Raw genomic sequence first — 17,215 nt, forward strand, 5'->3', positions numbered from 1 at the left:
CTAGCTGAGTGACCTTGGGCAAGTTTCTTAACCTCTCTGATTCTCAGTTTGCTTACCTATAAAATGGGGATGGTAGTATGGTTGTAAAGATTAAAATAATGTGCTCAGCAGAATGTCTAATAATGATAAATACTCAATCTACTTCAACTTTTACTGTTGTCCTCTCCCTCTGTGTTCCCTGGGAGAGGAAGGGGCCTCAGGAAGGTTAATTTCCCGACTTTCCGCGGCTACTCAGAGACAGGCTGAGCACGAAGCCCAGGCTTCTGCCTCTCAGCTCAAGGCTCTCCGCATCACACTGGGCTGGTTTTCTCGCTCATTCCTCTCTCCTCCCTTTACCCCCATCACCATCCTTGGGGTTCCAGTTCCGTTCCCTCTGGCAGATATTGGGCTTTTATGAGCCTCAAGTGTAAGTGAAAGTACTCATTAAACTGCTGTAAAAACTTTCATGACTGCAACCCATCCACCAACCCGTGCAGTCATTCCACCTGCCCTGCCACCCCTCACGTCCTCCCTGGGACCCCGGGTTCCACCAGTCAGAACACTGCCCACCCTCGTGTAGCAGTGGTTTTGCTATCGTTTCCTATTTTCCGGCTTGTGAGCTCCGACAGAGCCTCTGATTCCTTGCTTCTGCTGTGGCAGCGAGCACGGGGCCCACACGCGTAGGTGCTTTGTGAGATACTTGTCACCACATTGGGGCTGAGCTGTCCGCTCCACCTCCCAGCCCACTGCCTGGGGAATGGCCGGGTTTGCGGGCAGTGGGGAGCCGGGGAGGGCTGGCTGTTCTGCGTTTCATCTTCTCCTTCTCTGTCAAAGCCAGTGCAGGAGGGACTGGCGTGCGTGAAGCCCCTGTGCTCTCCAGCCTGGTGGACGGGAGCCGTTGCCTCCAAGTGTTCCCAGGCCTCCAGGACGCCAGCGTAGGGTTCAGTCTGCAGATCAGTCAACCCTCCCGGGGTCAGGGCGGGGCTCCTGCTGTGGAGTCCAGGCTGGGCTGTCCCTCCTTCTTGCAAAGAGCACCGTTTTCCTCCCCTTCCCCCCTCTCCCCTCCTACAGCAAGCTCAGACTCCACAGAGGGATCAAGCCTCCAGGCTTGAGTGTGTCTTCTGTCCCCTTTCAGCAGCTGAGCCAGGATCCCCCTGTGCCTCGGCTGAGATGTGACACCAGGCCTTGGGGAAGGCTTCCAGGCCCCAGATGCCACCCTCTTCCAGAAATAGCTCTGCCCACCTCCCAACAGCCCCACTGGGTGACCCTCTCCTGGGCTGTCATCACATCCTGGGCTTTCCCCGCCACAGCCATGACTACGTTGGACTGTAGTCACCTGTTTGCTCGGCAGACTTTAGCAGGTATACAGCTCACTTGAATCTTGTTAAAATGCAGATTCTGATTTACAAAGTTGGAGGGGCCTGAGACTCTGCATTCCTAACGAGTTCCCAGGTGATGCCAAGGCTGCTGGCCCACGGATGACACTCTGAGTAGCAAAGAGCCGTTGTTCTCAACTTGGGCCGCGATTAGCCTCGCAGGGAGCACAGCGATACCACGGCCCCTGTATGAGCCCAGCTGCACCAAAATCTCTCGGGGTGGCACCTGGGCCCTCGGGACTTCTGGATGCTCCCTGGGAGGCTCTAGGTTCCAGGCAGAGTTCAGAAGCCCTGAGCTGGGCTGTGGGCTCCTTGGGGTGGCATCTTACCCCTCACTGATTCCCAGCTCCGTCTCCGAGCCTGGACTGGCTGGGCAGGTGTGGCAGGTGTTCGCATGGCTCACCTCATGTAGACACTTAGCCTCACTCTGGCTGGTTCAGAGCCAGCTCCGGCCAATACCATGTGTTGGGCAGACAAGAGTCAGACGGCTTCTGATGAGGTGGGCTCAGGAGGCCCGTTGAACTTGGACTGTGGTGTGGCTTCTTTAGCGGGGTGGACCCAGATCTACAACTGATGGGAATCCTTGCGGAAGACACCTTCCCAAGAAACCTCTGCCGCCTGCCGCGTCCCCTCTGGGTCCCGCTGCTCCCTGCCAGGTGTCCTTGGGCCTCAGAGTCCTTCTCGACACGGAGAAGCCCACCAGGCAGACTTCAGGCCTCCATCCCTCCTCCCTGCTCCCACATCCTTGGGCGGGTCTCCCCCACAGACCCATCAAGCTGCATTTTCATTGCTTTGGGGGTGGGGGGCGCTTTGTCTTGCAGAAGGGAACTCTTCAAGGGCAAGGATGGGGTCACATTCATCCTTTTGTCTCCACGTTGGGTACAGTGGGTTGCTGAATGAATGAATGAATGAATGGCGTTATCCAGCAAGGGGGACTCCCAGAGAGGACAAGGGGGCCCCTCGCAGCGGCCTGTCAAGAAAGCTGTGCGTTCCTGACGGTGGGAGGAAGGTGGCATGTCTGTCACCCATGGCCTGACTTCCAGGGAGCCGGCCCGCTGGTCTTCATTCATCCATTCAGCACGGCTGGGGTGACTTTAGTTGCCGCCCAGGGCCCCTCCTCGGAGCCGTGGCCACGACTGCCGGCTCACCCGCTGTCCTGCCGCCAGAGCCCACTCCCTGCTGGTGGCATCGCGGCCGCAGGCCCCCGCGGGATTGTCCAGGAAGATGGGCGCCTGCAGGAGGAAGGCCCTGACCCTGCTGAGCAGCGTCTTTGCCGTGTGCGGCCTGGGCCTGCTGGGCATCGCGGTCAGCACAGACCACTGGCTGTACCTGGAGGAGGGCGTGGTCCTGCCCCAGAACCAGAGCACCGAGACCAAGATGTCCCTGCACTCAGGCCTGTGGAGGGTCTGCTTCCTCGCAGGTAAGGGCGCCCAGGGCTGGGGACAGCCCTGCCCCCAGAGAGGAGCAGCTGCCATCTCACACACCCCGGGGAAGCGACGTCCCTGCTGGAAGGAGGCTGGTCATGAGCTCTGGGCCTGCTCCCTCCAGTGGCCAGGATCCACTCCAAACTCAAGGCCTGAGTCTCCCTGTCCACTTGGGCAAGTCCTCTCACCCCCGGGACCTGGGTCTTCCCACCTGGAAGATGCCCGTGGCCCCGCTGTCACCACACCGCCCACCCCCAGCTGAGAGAGGCGGCCTCAGCTCCCTGAGTCCTCCGTCGCAGTGCCTCCCCCTTGACTCTGCAAGGCAGGCCCTGTTATCACGTCCGCCTCACAGATGAGGGCAGGAAGATGCAGGGAGGTGAAGCGCAGGCACAGTCACGTTCTGTGAGGGCCCTCTTCCCTCCTTCTCCCCGTGTCCTCATAGGGCAGCAGGGGGAGAGGGAGCTCCACGGGGTCTCTTTTAGAAGGGCACTAATCCCATTCATGAGGGCTTCACCCTTGTGACCTGAGCATGAGGATGGGAAATTCTTAGCACTTTCTCTGTTCCTATGTCTGTGAAATGGCAGGGAGAAAACGCAGGTGCAGGTCTTTGCAACTCTGCCAGATGGTGCAGGCCTTGATCCTGCCCATCAGGGCCTCCTGCCCACTTGCTAGGGCTTCTCTGGAACCCTTGGAGTTGCTACTCCAAGGGCTCTGTCCTTTATCCCTTCATCATGACCCGGAACCAGGCTGCACAAGAAGAGCCTCTCTGTGCCCCGTGAGTCTGGTCAGAAACACCACAGTGGGGTCATGGAGCCTTTCTTGGAGGGCTCTGTAACCCATGTGTGCACGGGACACAGGGAACACTTGTTCCTCCCAGCCTCATGGTAGGGCTTTGGTGGTTGGCGCCCACCCGTATTTAGCAGGGAGGACCGTGGAGGCCTGGCCTCCCCGTGACGTGTTGAGTCTACTTTTGGAATGGCACCCAACACTGACCTCACCTCCCAGTGCCCAGACTGTGTGGCATCCATCTCTGCTTAAATCTGAAGCAGAGTTTGAAGTCACCAGGGTCTGGTTGCCAAAGTGGTCGACAAGGCTTTGGGGGTTCTGCTCCGTGACACCCACACTGGGGCACCTAAGCCAACCACACGCCATCCTTGGTGGAGTCTGTCCCAAAGCCACAAGACGGCCACCGGACACCTGACTCTCCCTTGAGTCTGCAGTGATCGCTTTTCATGCAGCTCTCGGTGCTTCTCTGGGAAAGATGTGATGTCAGGACGGGTGTCCACGTCTGCTGTGGGCCACCAGCTGGGGACGGGGCCCCCTAGGGTTTGAATCCAGCCCAGGTGTAAATACACAGAGGGTCAAACATCCTAGAAGCACCTGGGAATACCGTTTGAATTTGTTAACTTCAAATCCGTGTTCAGAAGGACCCAGAGTGTACGTAGTGGCTCTTGTCTCCGTAGGTGAGGAGCGGGGACGCTGCTTCACCATAGAGTATGTGATGCCCGTGAGCACCCAGCTCGCCTCCGAGTCCACGGTCAACGTGCTCAGTAGGTGCCTCCGACTTTCCAGCCTGGGCCACGGGCTGGACAGGGCAGAGCAGGGCAGAGGGAAGAGGCAGGGTGACTGCTTGTTTCTCAAGAGCCGATGCCCTGAGACTCAGATGCTTGTGCTGGCTGAGCTCACAGAGCTCGCTCTGCCAGTTACTTATCCAGGGTGGTGACAGGTTGCTGGAGTCTCCCATTGCTGTGACCCTGGCAAGCGAGAGGGCATCCATACCCAGTGACTTCCTCTGTTTGGGATGCTCTAACAAAATAGCGCAGGCAAGGCAACTTAGAAGCCACAGAAATTTATTTCTCTCAGCTCTGGAGATTAGAAGTCCAAGATCAAGGCGCCAGCACGGTCACGTTCTGGTGAGGGCCCTCTTCCTGCCTTCTCACTGTGTCCTCACATGGTGGCAGAGGCGAGGGTGCTCTGGGTGTGTGTGTGTGTGGGGGGGTCTCTTTCATAAGGGCACTAATCCCTTTCATGAGGGCCCCACCCTCGTGACCTAATAAGCACCTCCCAAAGGCCCCACCTCCTATACCATCACCTTGGGTGTTAGGTTTAGCAAGTGAATTTTGGTGGGGGGGCGGGGGACACAGACGTTCACACCATAGTACCCAGGGAACTGAACCAGGCTCTCTGGCCCCCAGCGAGACTGACATCATGGCCTTGGCCTCACCAGAGCTGGTTCAGACCCATGTGAACCTGCAGCACAGTTCTGAGTCAGCATAGGCCCTGAAGGCTAAGGGCCAAGGAACGAAAGCCCCACCGAGGAGGGGATGGAGCCCGGGCTGCTCAGGCAGGGCGGGGGCTTGGGGACCAGCTGGTGTACACCGCCAGGAACACTTGACTCGGGAAGGTGAGCACTGAGTGAGGCTACCGGAGGCTGACGGCATCCTTCCATCCCCTCGGTCAGAAATGATTCGCTCGGCCACGCCGTTCCCCCTGGTCAGCCTCTTCTTCATGTTCATTGGCTTCATCCTGAGCAACATTGGACATGTCCGTCCCCACAGGACAATCCTGGCCTTTGTCTCCGGCATCTTCTTTATCCTCTCCGGTAAGTGATGCCGTTTTCGCTCGTGCACTCTGCACTTCTGACATCTGATCCCTAAACCACTCTGCTCTGGGAAGCTCTGGTCCCAGCTGCGGGTCAGCCCCTGCTCAGGACCCGCCGCGTCAGTGGCTCGAGCACAGCTGAGTCCGAGCTGGAGGAGGGTTCTGAGGACCCAGGCCCGTCCATCACCTCTGGAGGAGCAGTGACCTGACAGCTCCCCCTGGGCAGAGCTGGGATGAGAACCCAGGGTCCTCCTCATGCCATGCCATCACTGACGCTTTCCCCTAGTTCCCACTGGTAATGAGTATTCCTTTTTCCTTTTGAGGGCTATGTCTTTGTGTGTTTACATGAAAGAAATACGATCTGCCTTTGGAATGACGGCCTCTTCATCTGCCATCCCTCAGCCATCCTCTAGAGACCCCCTACGCCCTACCCTGGGCTACCCAGGCCCCTTCAGCATGGATCTGTCCTCCTGGACCAACCCCAGACTGTACTCGATCATTCACTCTTTCTTTCGTTTATTCACGTGCTGACTCATCCACTCATGTGTCTCCCAGGCCTTATCACTGGGAGCTGGGATCTCTACCTACAGAAAGGGCAGTGTATTAGGGGACATAAACAAGTGGGCAGGAAACGTGGACCCTGCCTGACAAGGGCTCTGACAGTGTCAGCAAGTACTGTTATGGGGGCCAAGGGCAGCGGCGGAAACTCAGACCAGGAGCTGGTCAGGGACGGCCGCCAGGAGCAGGCGAGATGGAGAGTGAGTAGGAATTAGGTAGAGTGTGAGGTTGGGGTGGGCGGAAGGGAGCCTGGAGGGAAGAGAGAGGATGGAGGCCAGGGGACACTAAGCTCAGTCGTGACTTGTGGTGGCAGGAGCGTCAGGAGGATGTGGTGAGAGGTGGGGGGCGGCAGCCGAGGTCGCCTGGTTGGGTACTTTGTGAGAAGCCTCGGGAGGATTTTAAGCCGATGGATGGATGGACAGATGGATGGATGGACGGATGGATGGATGGATGGACGGATGGCTTGAGTAATGGACGGATGGATGGATGGATGGATGGATGGACAGATGGATGGATGGATGGATGGACAGATGGAAAGAAAAGATGAACAGCTGCCAGCACCAGGCATTCCTGTTGCCGCCCAACTTCCAAGCCACTTTAGGTTCCTTTTCCCAACATTGTCTTGTCAATATAGCTTGGGAGCCAGGTGGCGGTCAGAACACTAGATGCCCAAGAGCTTTTCTTTCTTTCTCCTTCCTTCCATCCATCCATCCATCCATCCTTCCATCCATCCTTCCATCCATCCATCCATCTAACAAATGTTCATTGAGCACCTGCAGTGTCCTCAGCCCACCCTCTGCACCATGATGTTTCCACCTAGTCCAAGAGATACAGACCCAGGTTAAGCTCTTTCTTTATCAACTTCACAACAGTCAAGGCCACACAGCAGCTTCAAAGCACCTGAGGTTTTTCAGCGGTGGGCAGCAGGACCAGAGATCTCAGACTGAGCTTGGCCACATGAAGTGTTTTAATGACAGCAACAGACAGGGTTCCCTTGGGCCAGCTTCATTCCAGTGTGAGTTAAGTGCCAAGGAAGGCCTGAATCATGCTTGTTTTCCTGTAACATTCATCCTTCAGGATGCCCCAGCTTAATCATGTGAATGGAATTAAAGCTGAGCAGCTCAAAACACAGGAATTAATTGTGTCCTGTTGCAGTTACAGTCACTGATTGACGAGACCGATGCTCCGTCGGTCGTTTGCACAATGGCGGGAGGAGCTTAGGCAGCGCTGGCCCCCTGATGTAACGCTTGCCAGAGCCTGGACCATCTCTCTTTGCCTCTCCTGCCTAACGATCTCAGTAACTGGCCGCACCCAGGGGCAGGTGGGCTGCACAGAGCCACAGTTACAAGACCATCTATCCAGGCTCTGGAGGCCCTGGCTATCTCTGCCAGGGGAGCCTGTGTTATCCCTCAGTTCAGCGGAAGCCACTTGCTAAAGTCAGCGGTTCACATGAGCCTTGCCTGGGGAGCACTTAGGACGACACGGTGCCAGGCGCCAGCCCAGGCCACGTGACTCAGAAGGTCCGGGGATGGGGCTCATGGGACGCACATCTAACAGGTGGTTCCGGTGGGGGGAGGGGGCGGTGAGAACCCTCGGGCTCACCGTGGCTCGGGAGGTGGCTGGACAGAAGCTTTCTCACCTGCAGCCGTCCGCTTTCTAGAAGGTAATGGTCTAAACAGGGCCTTCAGGAGGAGGGCTCCTGCCCTCCCTGAACTCCAGAGTGGGGTCATGGTCACCCAGGGCCGAGGCCTTCTCCCTGAACCCCGAGGGGAGGCGGTGCCCCATCGGCGGCTCCCCGGCTTCCTTGCCGAGCGCCCCTGCCCCCCTGCAGGCCTCTCGCTGGTGGTGGGCCTGGTGCTGTACATCTCCAGCATCAACGATGAGGTGCTCAACAGGACCAAGGATGCGGAGACCTACTTCACCTACAAGTACGGATGGTCCTTTGCCTTCGCCGCCATCTCCTTCCTCTTAACGGAGGTAAACCCTCCCCGCAGGCGGGGCGGGGCGGGGTGCTGCCCCGGGAGGGGGCGGAGGAGGAGGCCACGCCCACCCTGGACCCACCGCTCCCCCGCCCTTAACTCCCGGGCCCCGCCCCGCGCCCGCCTTCGGCCCCCTCGTGCTGTGCTCCCGCGGCTGCGTCCACGGCCAGGCCCCGAGCACGAGCTCCCCCTGCCTGCAGAGTGCGGGGGTGATGGCCGTGTACCTGTTCATGAAGAGGTGCACCGCCGAGGACGTGTACAGGCCTCACCCCGGCTTCTACCGCCCGCGTCTGAGCAACTGCTCCGATCACTCGGGCCAGTTCCTGCACCCGGACGCCTGGGCGCGAGGCCGCAGCCCGTCCGACATCTCCAGCGACGTCTCCCTGCAGATGAACAGCAGCTACCCAGCCCTGCTCAAGTGCCCCGACTACCGCCAGGTGTCTTCCTCCCCCTGCTGAGTCCCCGCCCCGGACTGCCGTGCCCAGACAGCCTTCCCTGCCCCCGCTGCCCTTGGTCTACGGCCCGGCTGTCCCCGTGCTTAGCTGTTTTCACCTGACCCGTGTCCCCTCCCTGCTCGCCCAGAGGAGCTCCTGCAGCCCAGGGGAGCCAGCGAGCGGATGACGGGTTGAGAGCTGGGGTCCCCCCGCCTCTTGAGTGCCAGTCGTTGGGCGCTCTCCTTCCCTGGGAGGGGTGGGCCTTCCAGCTCTGTCTTCCCCGCCGCACCCTACGTCATGGACCCAGGCCAAGGCCAGCTCTGCGATGCCAGGTTCCTTCCAGAGACCCAGCTGGGACTTGGGAGCTTGCCAACTGGCCTGGCCCTCGCGTCGTGATCTGGGCTATGGGGCTGGGAGGTGGCTCTGATCCGGAGCTCTGGCTGCTTCAGAGTCGTCCAGCGCTGTCCTTGTGAAGTCCTCTACCGTGTGGTCACCCCCCGTGTGCCCTGTCCACCCCCCCCACCACGGCCTGTGGGTCTTCTTCCTCTTCTCCCAGCAGAACTCAGCTGCCCCAGCTTTGGTCCCCAGCGGGCTGAGAGGGGTCTGAGGCCACCTGATGAAGTGACAAAGAGGTGTTAGTGGCTGATGGTGTCTTAATGTGCGTGGCCCGCAGTAACATATCTAACAAGGGCCTTTAATGCCTTAACCCAAAGCAGTGACTCTGACAGTGAGAACTGCAGAAGGTGGCTGGTCCGGGTTAATACTACCAAGCACTGTTTCAGGCCCGGGGGATGCCGTCCCCACTCACATGGGCAATATTTCTGGTCCAGGTCCCTAAAGTCTACTCATGTAGACGGACGTCTATACCACCGAAGGAGAAAGAAGGCAGCTTTCAAAGAGGCTGCCTGGGATTTGGAGCTGGTTTTGCTGATGCCTGAGTCTAAGCAAGCCGGACTCAGAATGACCCTGCTGCTCTCCTGAGGATGCCTGCCGACATCGGGGGTTGCCAGTTTAATCCTAATACAGGGCAGCATCTGCTTCCTGGGTATGGGGCGTGTGTAGGCAGGGACGCCTCCAGAAGATGAGGTGGCGTGATGCCCGTTTTCCGAGCAGGAAACCTGAAGCCCCTTCCGTGAAGTTCACAGAGGGAAACGGGAAAGGCCCAGTGCTGGACGGGACCCCCTCAGGTCTCCACGCGTCTTCTCGCACGCCCACTTTGGGATTTGAGGTTTTGAGTAGCAAAACAACGCCAGGCTGTCTGCTGTGTATTTTTGCCACACCAGCTGTTCACCCTTTCTCTTGCTCTTTTTTTAAGATAGCATTCAGTTCTGGGTGCAAAAAGCCACCGTGGGCGACACGTGGGATCCGGAAAGAAATACAGAAAACCGCACTTGTGGCCGGGGTGGCCTTTAGAAGGGGAACGCATTCGTCTGCTGGGGCTGCCACGGGCTGTGTGGCTCAAACAACAGACAATTATGTTCTCACAGTTCTGGAGGCCAGAAGTGCAAGATCGAGGTGTCAGCAGATCTGGATTCTCTCGAGGCTGTTTTCCTTGGCTTGCAGATGACCATCGTCTCCATGTGTCCTCACAGGGTCTTTTTCCTGCACGCCTGCATGCCCCCCTGGTGTCAGACTGGATAAGAGCCCATCCTAACAGCCTCATTTTAACTTAAATCACCTCGGTAAAGGCCCTGTCTCCAAATACAGCCATATTTTAAGTCGTGGAGGGGAGGGCTTGAATATACGGATGTGGGGCTTTGGGGAGGGGGTGGGGGACAGTTCCGCCCAGAAGAGGCAGATTGCCTCGTAGCTGGATTGTTCGCTTGTTCACAGAATAATAGAGGAGAAACGAGGGGAGCCGACTGTGGTCCCAGTCCTGCCACTGTCCCCGCGTGGGTCCTGGGAAACCCCCTTCTGCCCCTAAACTATTTCCAAGCCCTCCTCCCACACCTACCCCCAACTCTAATGATCCAGCCTCGTGTAGAAAGCTCCGGACAGCCCTCCTGTGTGACTGTTCACCCCTCCCCTGTACACTGATGGCAGCCGGAAAGCCCGCCTTCCACTCCACAGGCACCTGCTGTGACGCGTATCCTTGGTAACCGCTTACAGCTTAACAAGGAAACCAGTGCGCCCGCAGCAAAGGACTCGTGTAGTGTACTTGGAGACCGTTAGGTAGCATTTCCAAACTGGACGTTGTTTGGATGTGCTTTACTCCAGTCGTTGTCAACGTAATGAGCTCCTCGGACGCACCTTTCTCTCCCTGAAGTGCTCTCTCTCTCTGTCCACGTGCCAGGCTTGTTTGCGTGCACGTGGGGAAAATAGAATCCACTCCTGAACACAAGCCGATGGCTGAGTGTGAGTGACATCATTAGGACGGGCCTTCGTCGGCCTAGATGCTGGGCTGCTAGGTCAGGCAGCTCTTACCCTGGGAATGTGCAATTTACACCTATCTTCGGGACAGGTTCTGGGTCCGTGTCTCCCCTCCTGGGTGACGGGTGAATGTATGAATTACTGTGCGACCGTGACAGTTTCTTTTCTTCTATAAATCTCAGAACTGGGACCTTTGCAGCCTCTCCACAATCAAAAGATTTTTCTCAGACATTAAAGTGTATAAACTCAACTCATAAACCATAAATTAGGGGCCCCTTCCCCAATACACTTTCTGACCTTTGGTTTCCTCAGGCACTTAAAAAAAAAAAAAAAGACAAGTTTTTATTTTTTTCATCCTCAAAATATGGGATGGAGAGACTAATACACCAGAGTCTGATGCATTATGGAGTAAAACTACTCGGGGTTACCAGCCAGGGGCTGGGGACAATTCTGACGTTTGTTCCCTCTCACCTGGAACTCGCCAGCCTCCTTCTTCCTCCGGGGGTTGGTCACTGCTGTCGCCTCACCCCCGGAGGTGATCTTCAAAGAAATGGTGGTTATCAGGGCTGCACGGAGTTGAGGGGAGCAGATGGGGGCAAGTCCACACCAGCTTATCAGTGATGGACCCGAGGAGCCCGTGTCAGGGAGCCCCCTCCTTAATGTTTGGGTAACTGTCCTTCCTCCCTAAATAAAAGTGGTGTACTGGGGTTCTCCAGAGAAATAGAACCAAGAAGACACATGTATAGATTTATTTTAAAGAATTGGCTCCCGTGATGGTGGAGACTTGGCAAGTCCAAAATCTGATGGGAGAGGCCAGCAGGCTGGAGACGCAGGGAGGAGTTGCAGTTTGAGTGGGAAGGCTGCCTACTGGCAGATTTCCCTCGTGCTCATGGGAGGTCAGTCTTTGTTCTATTGAGGGCTTCAGCTGATTGCATGAGACCCACCACATTACGGAGGGCAATCTGTCTTACTCAGAGTCCACTGATTTAAATGTTCATCACATCGAAAGACGCCTTCACAGAAACAGTCAGAATAATATGTGGGCAGCATGGCCCAGCCAAAGTGACACATGCAATTAACCCACACAAGTGGATGAAGGGCAGGGGAAATAGCATTCCACCTTAAGAGTTGCAGAGTGGGTGGCAGGTGTGTGGATGGGGGAGTCAGCACGGCCACGCCAGGGGCACTGCTCCATCACAGGCTGCCCCTCTGGCTGAGGCCATCTGCCTGATGAGTGCGTGGAGCCCGTCTGCAGTTCCCCCGGCCTTGGCTTTTATCCCACACGCACCGAATGCACTCTCACATGCTAATATGACGCTTGGGAAGTTAAGTAGCCTTTGGAACACAAACTCTCCAGGTCGAGAGCGGGTGCAGAAGGGGATGAATGAGTGGATTCTGCTGAAGGCACTTGTGCTCAGATGCAGACAGGCCAGGACCCAGGGACCGTGAGCTCAGCCATGGTGGGAGGCTCAGCGGCCACCACCTGCAGTCCCAGCACTCCCTGCTGGGTAGAGGGTGGTGAGCTGTACCCGGCCAGAGCCCCTCCCCTCCTGGCAGAACTAAGGTCCCCGGATTCCCACACACCCCTGCACTGGGATCCTAGCCCTCTGCTCTGTGACCTTGGACAGGTCACACCCTCCCAGGGTCCTCCGAGGCTTTCTCTTGTCTGTGTAAAGCCTGAGCTCCCCATCTGTTCTGGAGTGAAGATTTTCTGCCTGGGTGGCCCTGCCCTGGGGTATTTGCACCCGATGAGCCCTCTGCCCTGCTCCTTCCAGGGCAGCAATAGACCCAGTGGTCAGAGGCCTGAGTTGCCCTCAGGGCGCCACTCCACCCTCTGTGTGTTGCCAGCAGCCAGGGGATGTCAGTTTTTTCATTCGTAGGATGAGAGCATTGGATAAAATCGTCCCCGTGCTCTGCCCCCATGCTTCGTCTCCAGCTCTAGAGACTGCAGGTGTCAGAGGCAAAACCCCGCCAAGCCCAAATGAGGCGCCCCCACCCCACCTCCTGCCAGGAACAAGCAGACAGCACCCCGAAGACTGCGGAATTTGCATAAAAGATCGGATCCTTGAGGACCCCAAGGAAGAGCAAGGTCGGTATGGAGTGCACATGGCAGCCCCGGAGCAGCGGAGGGACGGAGGACGTAGGGGCCAGCAGCTACCCAGTCCCTTCCTCTCAGCCACGGGGAAGCGGGAGGGGCTTCTCCACCCAGCTTCCGCTCCCCCGGACGGCGTGATGGGGCGAACGGCCCTCGTTCAGCCAACTTCAGAGGCTCAGGGGCAGGTTCGAGGTCAAGCAGCACCACTTTCATGCTACAGGAAGGGCAGAAAGACGCTGCCCAGCTAGAAGGTACCCAAGTCGTGGCTGTGTCTGTCAGGAGCTGAAAACTGCCAGGTGGGAGTTGGGTGAAGGGAGGGAATCGGTGGTTCCCTATGAAAGTTCAGCCTAGAAAGGGTATGAAGAGCTCGGCCTCCGCCTTGGATCATCAGGCAAGGCGCCAGCCGGTTACCCCGGTGGGTTGAGGGCTCGGGGGTACGATCTCAGCTTCCTTTGCTGAGCCCCGTGCAGCCTTCCTGCAGGCTAGGGGCAGGCCCTCAGAGCTGGGCTTCGAGCCTCCACTGCCCCAGCCCCTCCCTCTGGGCCAGTTGGTAGGCGGCATACTTGGAGTCTCAGTTTCTCCATCCACGAGATGGGCAGCCTCCGCAGGCCCCCTTCCCTGAGAAGGAGTGAGTCCCGGTGAGAACATAGATGGGGGTTCTGGTGTTGCCGGTGGAGGGGATGTGCTGGTGCGGGCTGAGTGCTGGCCTGGAGCCAGCAGCTCTGTAACCCAAGCTTCGCTGACTCATCATGCTGTCTGAGCCCTGCCCCCATCCTGGCTTTCTTCCCACCCCTCTCCTCCCTCCTCAGCTGCAGGAGGAGCGGTTTGGGACAGGATATCTGAAACCCCATTGCCCATTGAACCTGACCTTGAGCTCTTCCCCTTTCAAAGCTGGTGGCAACTGGCTTCCGGCCTAGGCACTGCAACAGATAGGACATCTCAACAGCAAGTAACAGTTGTGACTCAAACTGTGTTAGACAATAAAGCACTGATTTCCTTCACATCAGGAAGGCAGGAGTCAGTGTGGATTTAAGGACTGGCTGATTCAGTGGCTCAAGGATACCATCAAAAACCCAAGTTCTTTCCTTCCCTTGGTTGTGCCATCCTTGGAGTTGGCTGTATCCTCAGGGTGGCAGCAAGATGGCAGCAGCAATTCCAAGGGTCACATCAAGACGCAACAGCCTCAGGAGGAAGGAGGCTGTGTCTTCTTCTGTGTCCTTCTTAGAAGCAAAGGCAACTTTCTCAGAAGCAACCCAACCATAAGGCTCTACCTCGTGTCTTATTGACCAAAACTGGGTCACATGCCCGTTTTCAAACCACTGCCTGGCAAGGGGAGGGGTGAGTGTGCCCCAGCTACCTACTGATACATAACACATTATCCCAAAATTCAGGCGCTCAAGACAGTCATAACTGTATCAGGATTATTTCTGACAGTTTTAGGGGTTGGCTGGGCTCAGCAAGGTGGTTTTCACTCAGGGTACCTCAGGCAGTGGCAGTGACCGTCATCTCCAAGGCTTCCTTGTTCATTTGTCCAGCAGTTGGACACTGAACAAGGTCCCACTGGGACCTCAGTTACGGTCAGTGGCTAGAGACCCATGCACAGTCTCTTCAGAAGGCCTGGGCTCCTTCAGAACATGGCAGCTGGCTCTTAAGAAGGAGCTTCCCAAGAGACAGACAGAAGCTGTATTGCCTTTCTTTAAAGTTACCTGGGAAGCTACCTGGTGTCATTTCCGTCACAATCACCAGACCACCCAGACTTAAGGGGAGGGAACATAGATCCTGCTGGTTCACTGTGTGAGAGCATTCCCACTGGGAGGGAAGAAGGAGAGATGGGATCTGTAATGGTAACCATCCTTGGAAAACAGGATCTGCTACACCATGATTGGCTTTGTTCTCCTGGCCCCGAGATTCTGACTTGGTGTTGAGGTGCAACCCGAGAGTCTGTTTCTCTGACAAGCTTCCAGGTAAGGTCAGGCTGTGCGGTGCTCCAGGGAGCTGAATTTTTTAAAGCTCCCAAGGTAGTGATAACACGAAACAGTGTTGAGAGCCACTGGCTTAGATCTGCCTTGGACTTGGGAATAAAGCCCCTTCTCCTGAGTCTAGTCAGGGAGTAGTGGCTTCCCAAACGACATGCAGGAAAGGAAGGGGAAACGGTACAAGGCTTTCTCGTTGCTCCTCCTCCTTTCTCGTTGCTCCTCCCCCAGGCTCCGCCTCCTTAGACGAGGCTGTGCTTCGGGCAAGATGTTAAGTCCATGGGCTCAGGCCCAGCCTTTCTGTTCCTGGACCCCTTCCCTGATGAGCTGGTGTTCACCGGGCTGCAGCAAGAGCCTGCCCTTGAGAGAGAGGACGGCAGCGCCCAGCATCCTGGAGCGATGTGCTCTCCACACCACTGTCGGGACCCAGGGTGGGCCTCTGGCCCCGAGTACACCTGATGGCTGCTCAGAAACGACCTTGCAGTCTCAGGGCTCAGAGTGCAGAGTTTAACCCGATCCTCACCACTGATCTTTGAATAAGTCATTCCATACTCAGCACTTGTAAGAACAAGGACTGAGGGCTTTGGAGGTTTCTGATCAGGCGACAAGGAGGCCACGTGTCACAGTCCTCTCAGCAGGTTGCACTTGGGTCAATGTTCATCTTAAATCCACTCGCGGTCAAACGTCAACCCCCTACTCCATTTCAGATGCAAGAGAATCTGCGTGAAAATGCTATGAAGTCTATTTTTTTTTAATGTAAATGGTAAAGTCCTCCTTGGATTAAGTTATTTTTATAACAAAATGGTACAAAGACTAAATTAAAGTCTAACCCCCCCCACAAGAGGCTCCAGGTGAGTACCACATATTAAATCCAAAGCAATTCTCGGTGCCCTAAGTGAATGAGGATTGGAAGAGGGCTGTCCTACAAGGTCAGGGATAGGTTTGGGGAAAATGGACTCGCCATCGCGAATCCAGACACGCTTTTGTGCCAAGTTTCGTCTTGTTGTCCGTTTAAACACTGTGACTTCAGCTCCACCTCCAGCAGATGGGCGTCCCCAGGTGTCGGCCTTATCAACAGGCATGTAAAGCCCTTTTTAGAGTGCTAGGCACATAGTAGGTGCTTTGCAAGCATTATCTCATTTAACACTCTCAATTCTGCACATAGAAGGACACTGAGACCTAGAGAGGGTAGGAACGTGCTCACGATCACACAGATAGTATAACAGTTGCAGTTCTCTGCAAGTCCTGTTTCAAATGGCTGGTGTCTGCAGTGCTAAACGCCCACCATGGCCAAAGCACCCACTTCCATAATCAGAGAGAGTCCAGGTTCCATCCACAGACAGACAGAGGGCTTCCCTCGTGGCGCAGCGGTTGAGAGTCCGCCTGCCGATGCAGGGGACACGGGTTCGTGCCCCGGTCCGGGAAGATCCCACATGCCGCGGAGCGGCTGGGCCCATGAGCCATGGTCGCTGAGCCTGCGTATCCGGAACCTGTGCTCCGCAACGGGAGAGGCCACAACAATGAGAGGCCCGCGTACCGCAAAAAAAAAAAAAAAAAAAAAAAAAAAATTCAAAGATAGAGAAGGAAATCTCTCATTAAGTGGGAAAGAAAAGCGAGGTTTGTTCCCCTGAAAGCTGCTTGTTAACCCTGAGTCTTTGTCTCCCCTCTCTACTCATGATGCCAGCCTGCGTAGGAAAAGCTCACTGTTTCTTCCTTTACCCATACACAATACTTCTGACACCAGCTGTGTGGGGTTTTCCTGACACCAAACAACTCTCAGTGACACCGGCTGAGTGTCCTACAACTCAACTCATTCCTGCCACTCTGTAGAGTCAGCACAGACCCCACAGACTGAGGACTCAGTCCCACAAGACTGCCCTCACCACTTCAGACGCCAATCACAAGACATAGGTCCCCAGGTGACCCACAACTTCTGTCTGACTTGGCTACAGATTAGAAGCTCCTGTGACTCTCTTCCTTGGGTCTGATCCCTTGCTAGAACTCAAGGAAACACTAACTTGCACGTACCAGTTTATTACATAATATCGGATGTGAAAAAGGATTTAGATGAGTAGCCGGATGAAGAGATACAAGGGGTGAGATCTGGGAGGGGCCTGAGCACAGGGAGCGCTGTCCCTGCGTAGCTGGCGTGCATCACCCTCCCCGCACACAGGCATGTTCGCCAACCTGGAAGCCCTCCACAGCCCGTACTTTAGGGTTTTCATGGCGGCTGCGTCACTGAGGCATGACGGATCGTTAACTCAGTCTCCAGCCCCCTCCCCTTCTCAGAGGGTGGAGGGTGGTGCGGCTCAAAGTTCCCGGCTTCTGGTTATGGATGGCTTGGCCTTTCAGGAGACCAGCCCCCATCCTGGAGCTGCCCAGGAGCCCACCCAGAGTGGCCTCATTAGAACAAAAGACCCTCCGGT

At 56.5% G+C, this 17,215-nt stretch overlaps 1 protein-coding gene across 3 annotated transcripts in view; it reads left to right on the forward strand.

Moving 5' to 3' along the window:
* CACNG5 (calcium voltage-gated channel auxiliary subunit gamma 5) overlaps positions 1 to 10,916 on the forward strand; it is a 35,934-nt gene extending 25,018 nt beyond the window's left edge. Inside the window, exons 2-6 of one of the 3 annotated variants that reach the window (XM_067714545.1) lie at positions 2,399 to 2,775; positions 4,243 to 4,329; positions 5,241 to 5,381; positions 7,770 to 7,915; positions 8,118 to 10,916. In XM_067714545.1, the coding sequence (XP_067570646.1) occupies positions 2,580 to 2,775; positions 4,243 to 4,329; positions 5,241 to 5,381; positions 7,770 to 7,915; positions 8,118 to 8,375 (828 nt within the window). In that variant the 5' untranslated portion in view covers positions 2,399 to 2,579 and the 3' untranslated portion in view covers positions 8,376 to 10,916. The remainder of the gene's footprint in view (positions 1 to 2,398; positions 2,776 to 4,242; positions 4,330 to 5,240; positions 5,382 to 7,769; positions 7,916 to 8,117) is intronic. The other 2 variants (XM_067714544.1, XM_067714546.1) reach the window with 2 other exon arrangements.
* The last annotated feature ends 6,299 nt before the right edge of the window (positions 10,917 to 17,215 follow it).

The sequence above is a fragment of the Pseudorca crassidens genome, chromosome 19 (genome assembly GCF_039906515.1).
Source record: "Pseudorca crassidens isolate mPseCra1 chromosome 19, mPseCra1.hap1, whole genome shotgun sequence".
Taxonomy (NCBI): Eukaryota; Metazoa; Chordata; class Mammalia; order Artiodactyla; family Delphinidae; genus Pseudorca; species Pseudorca crassidens.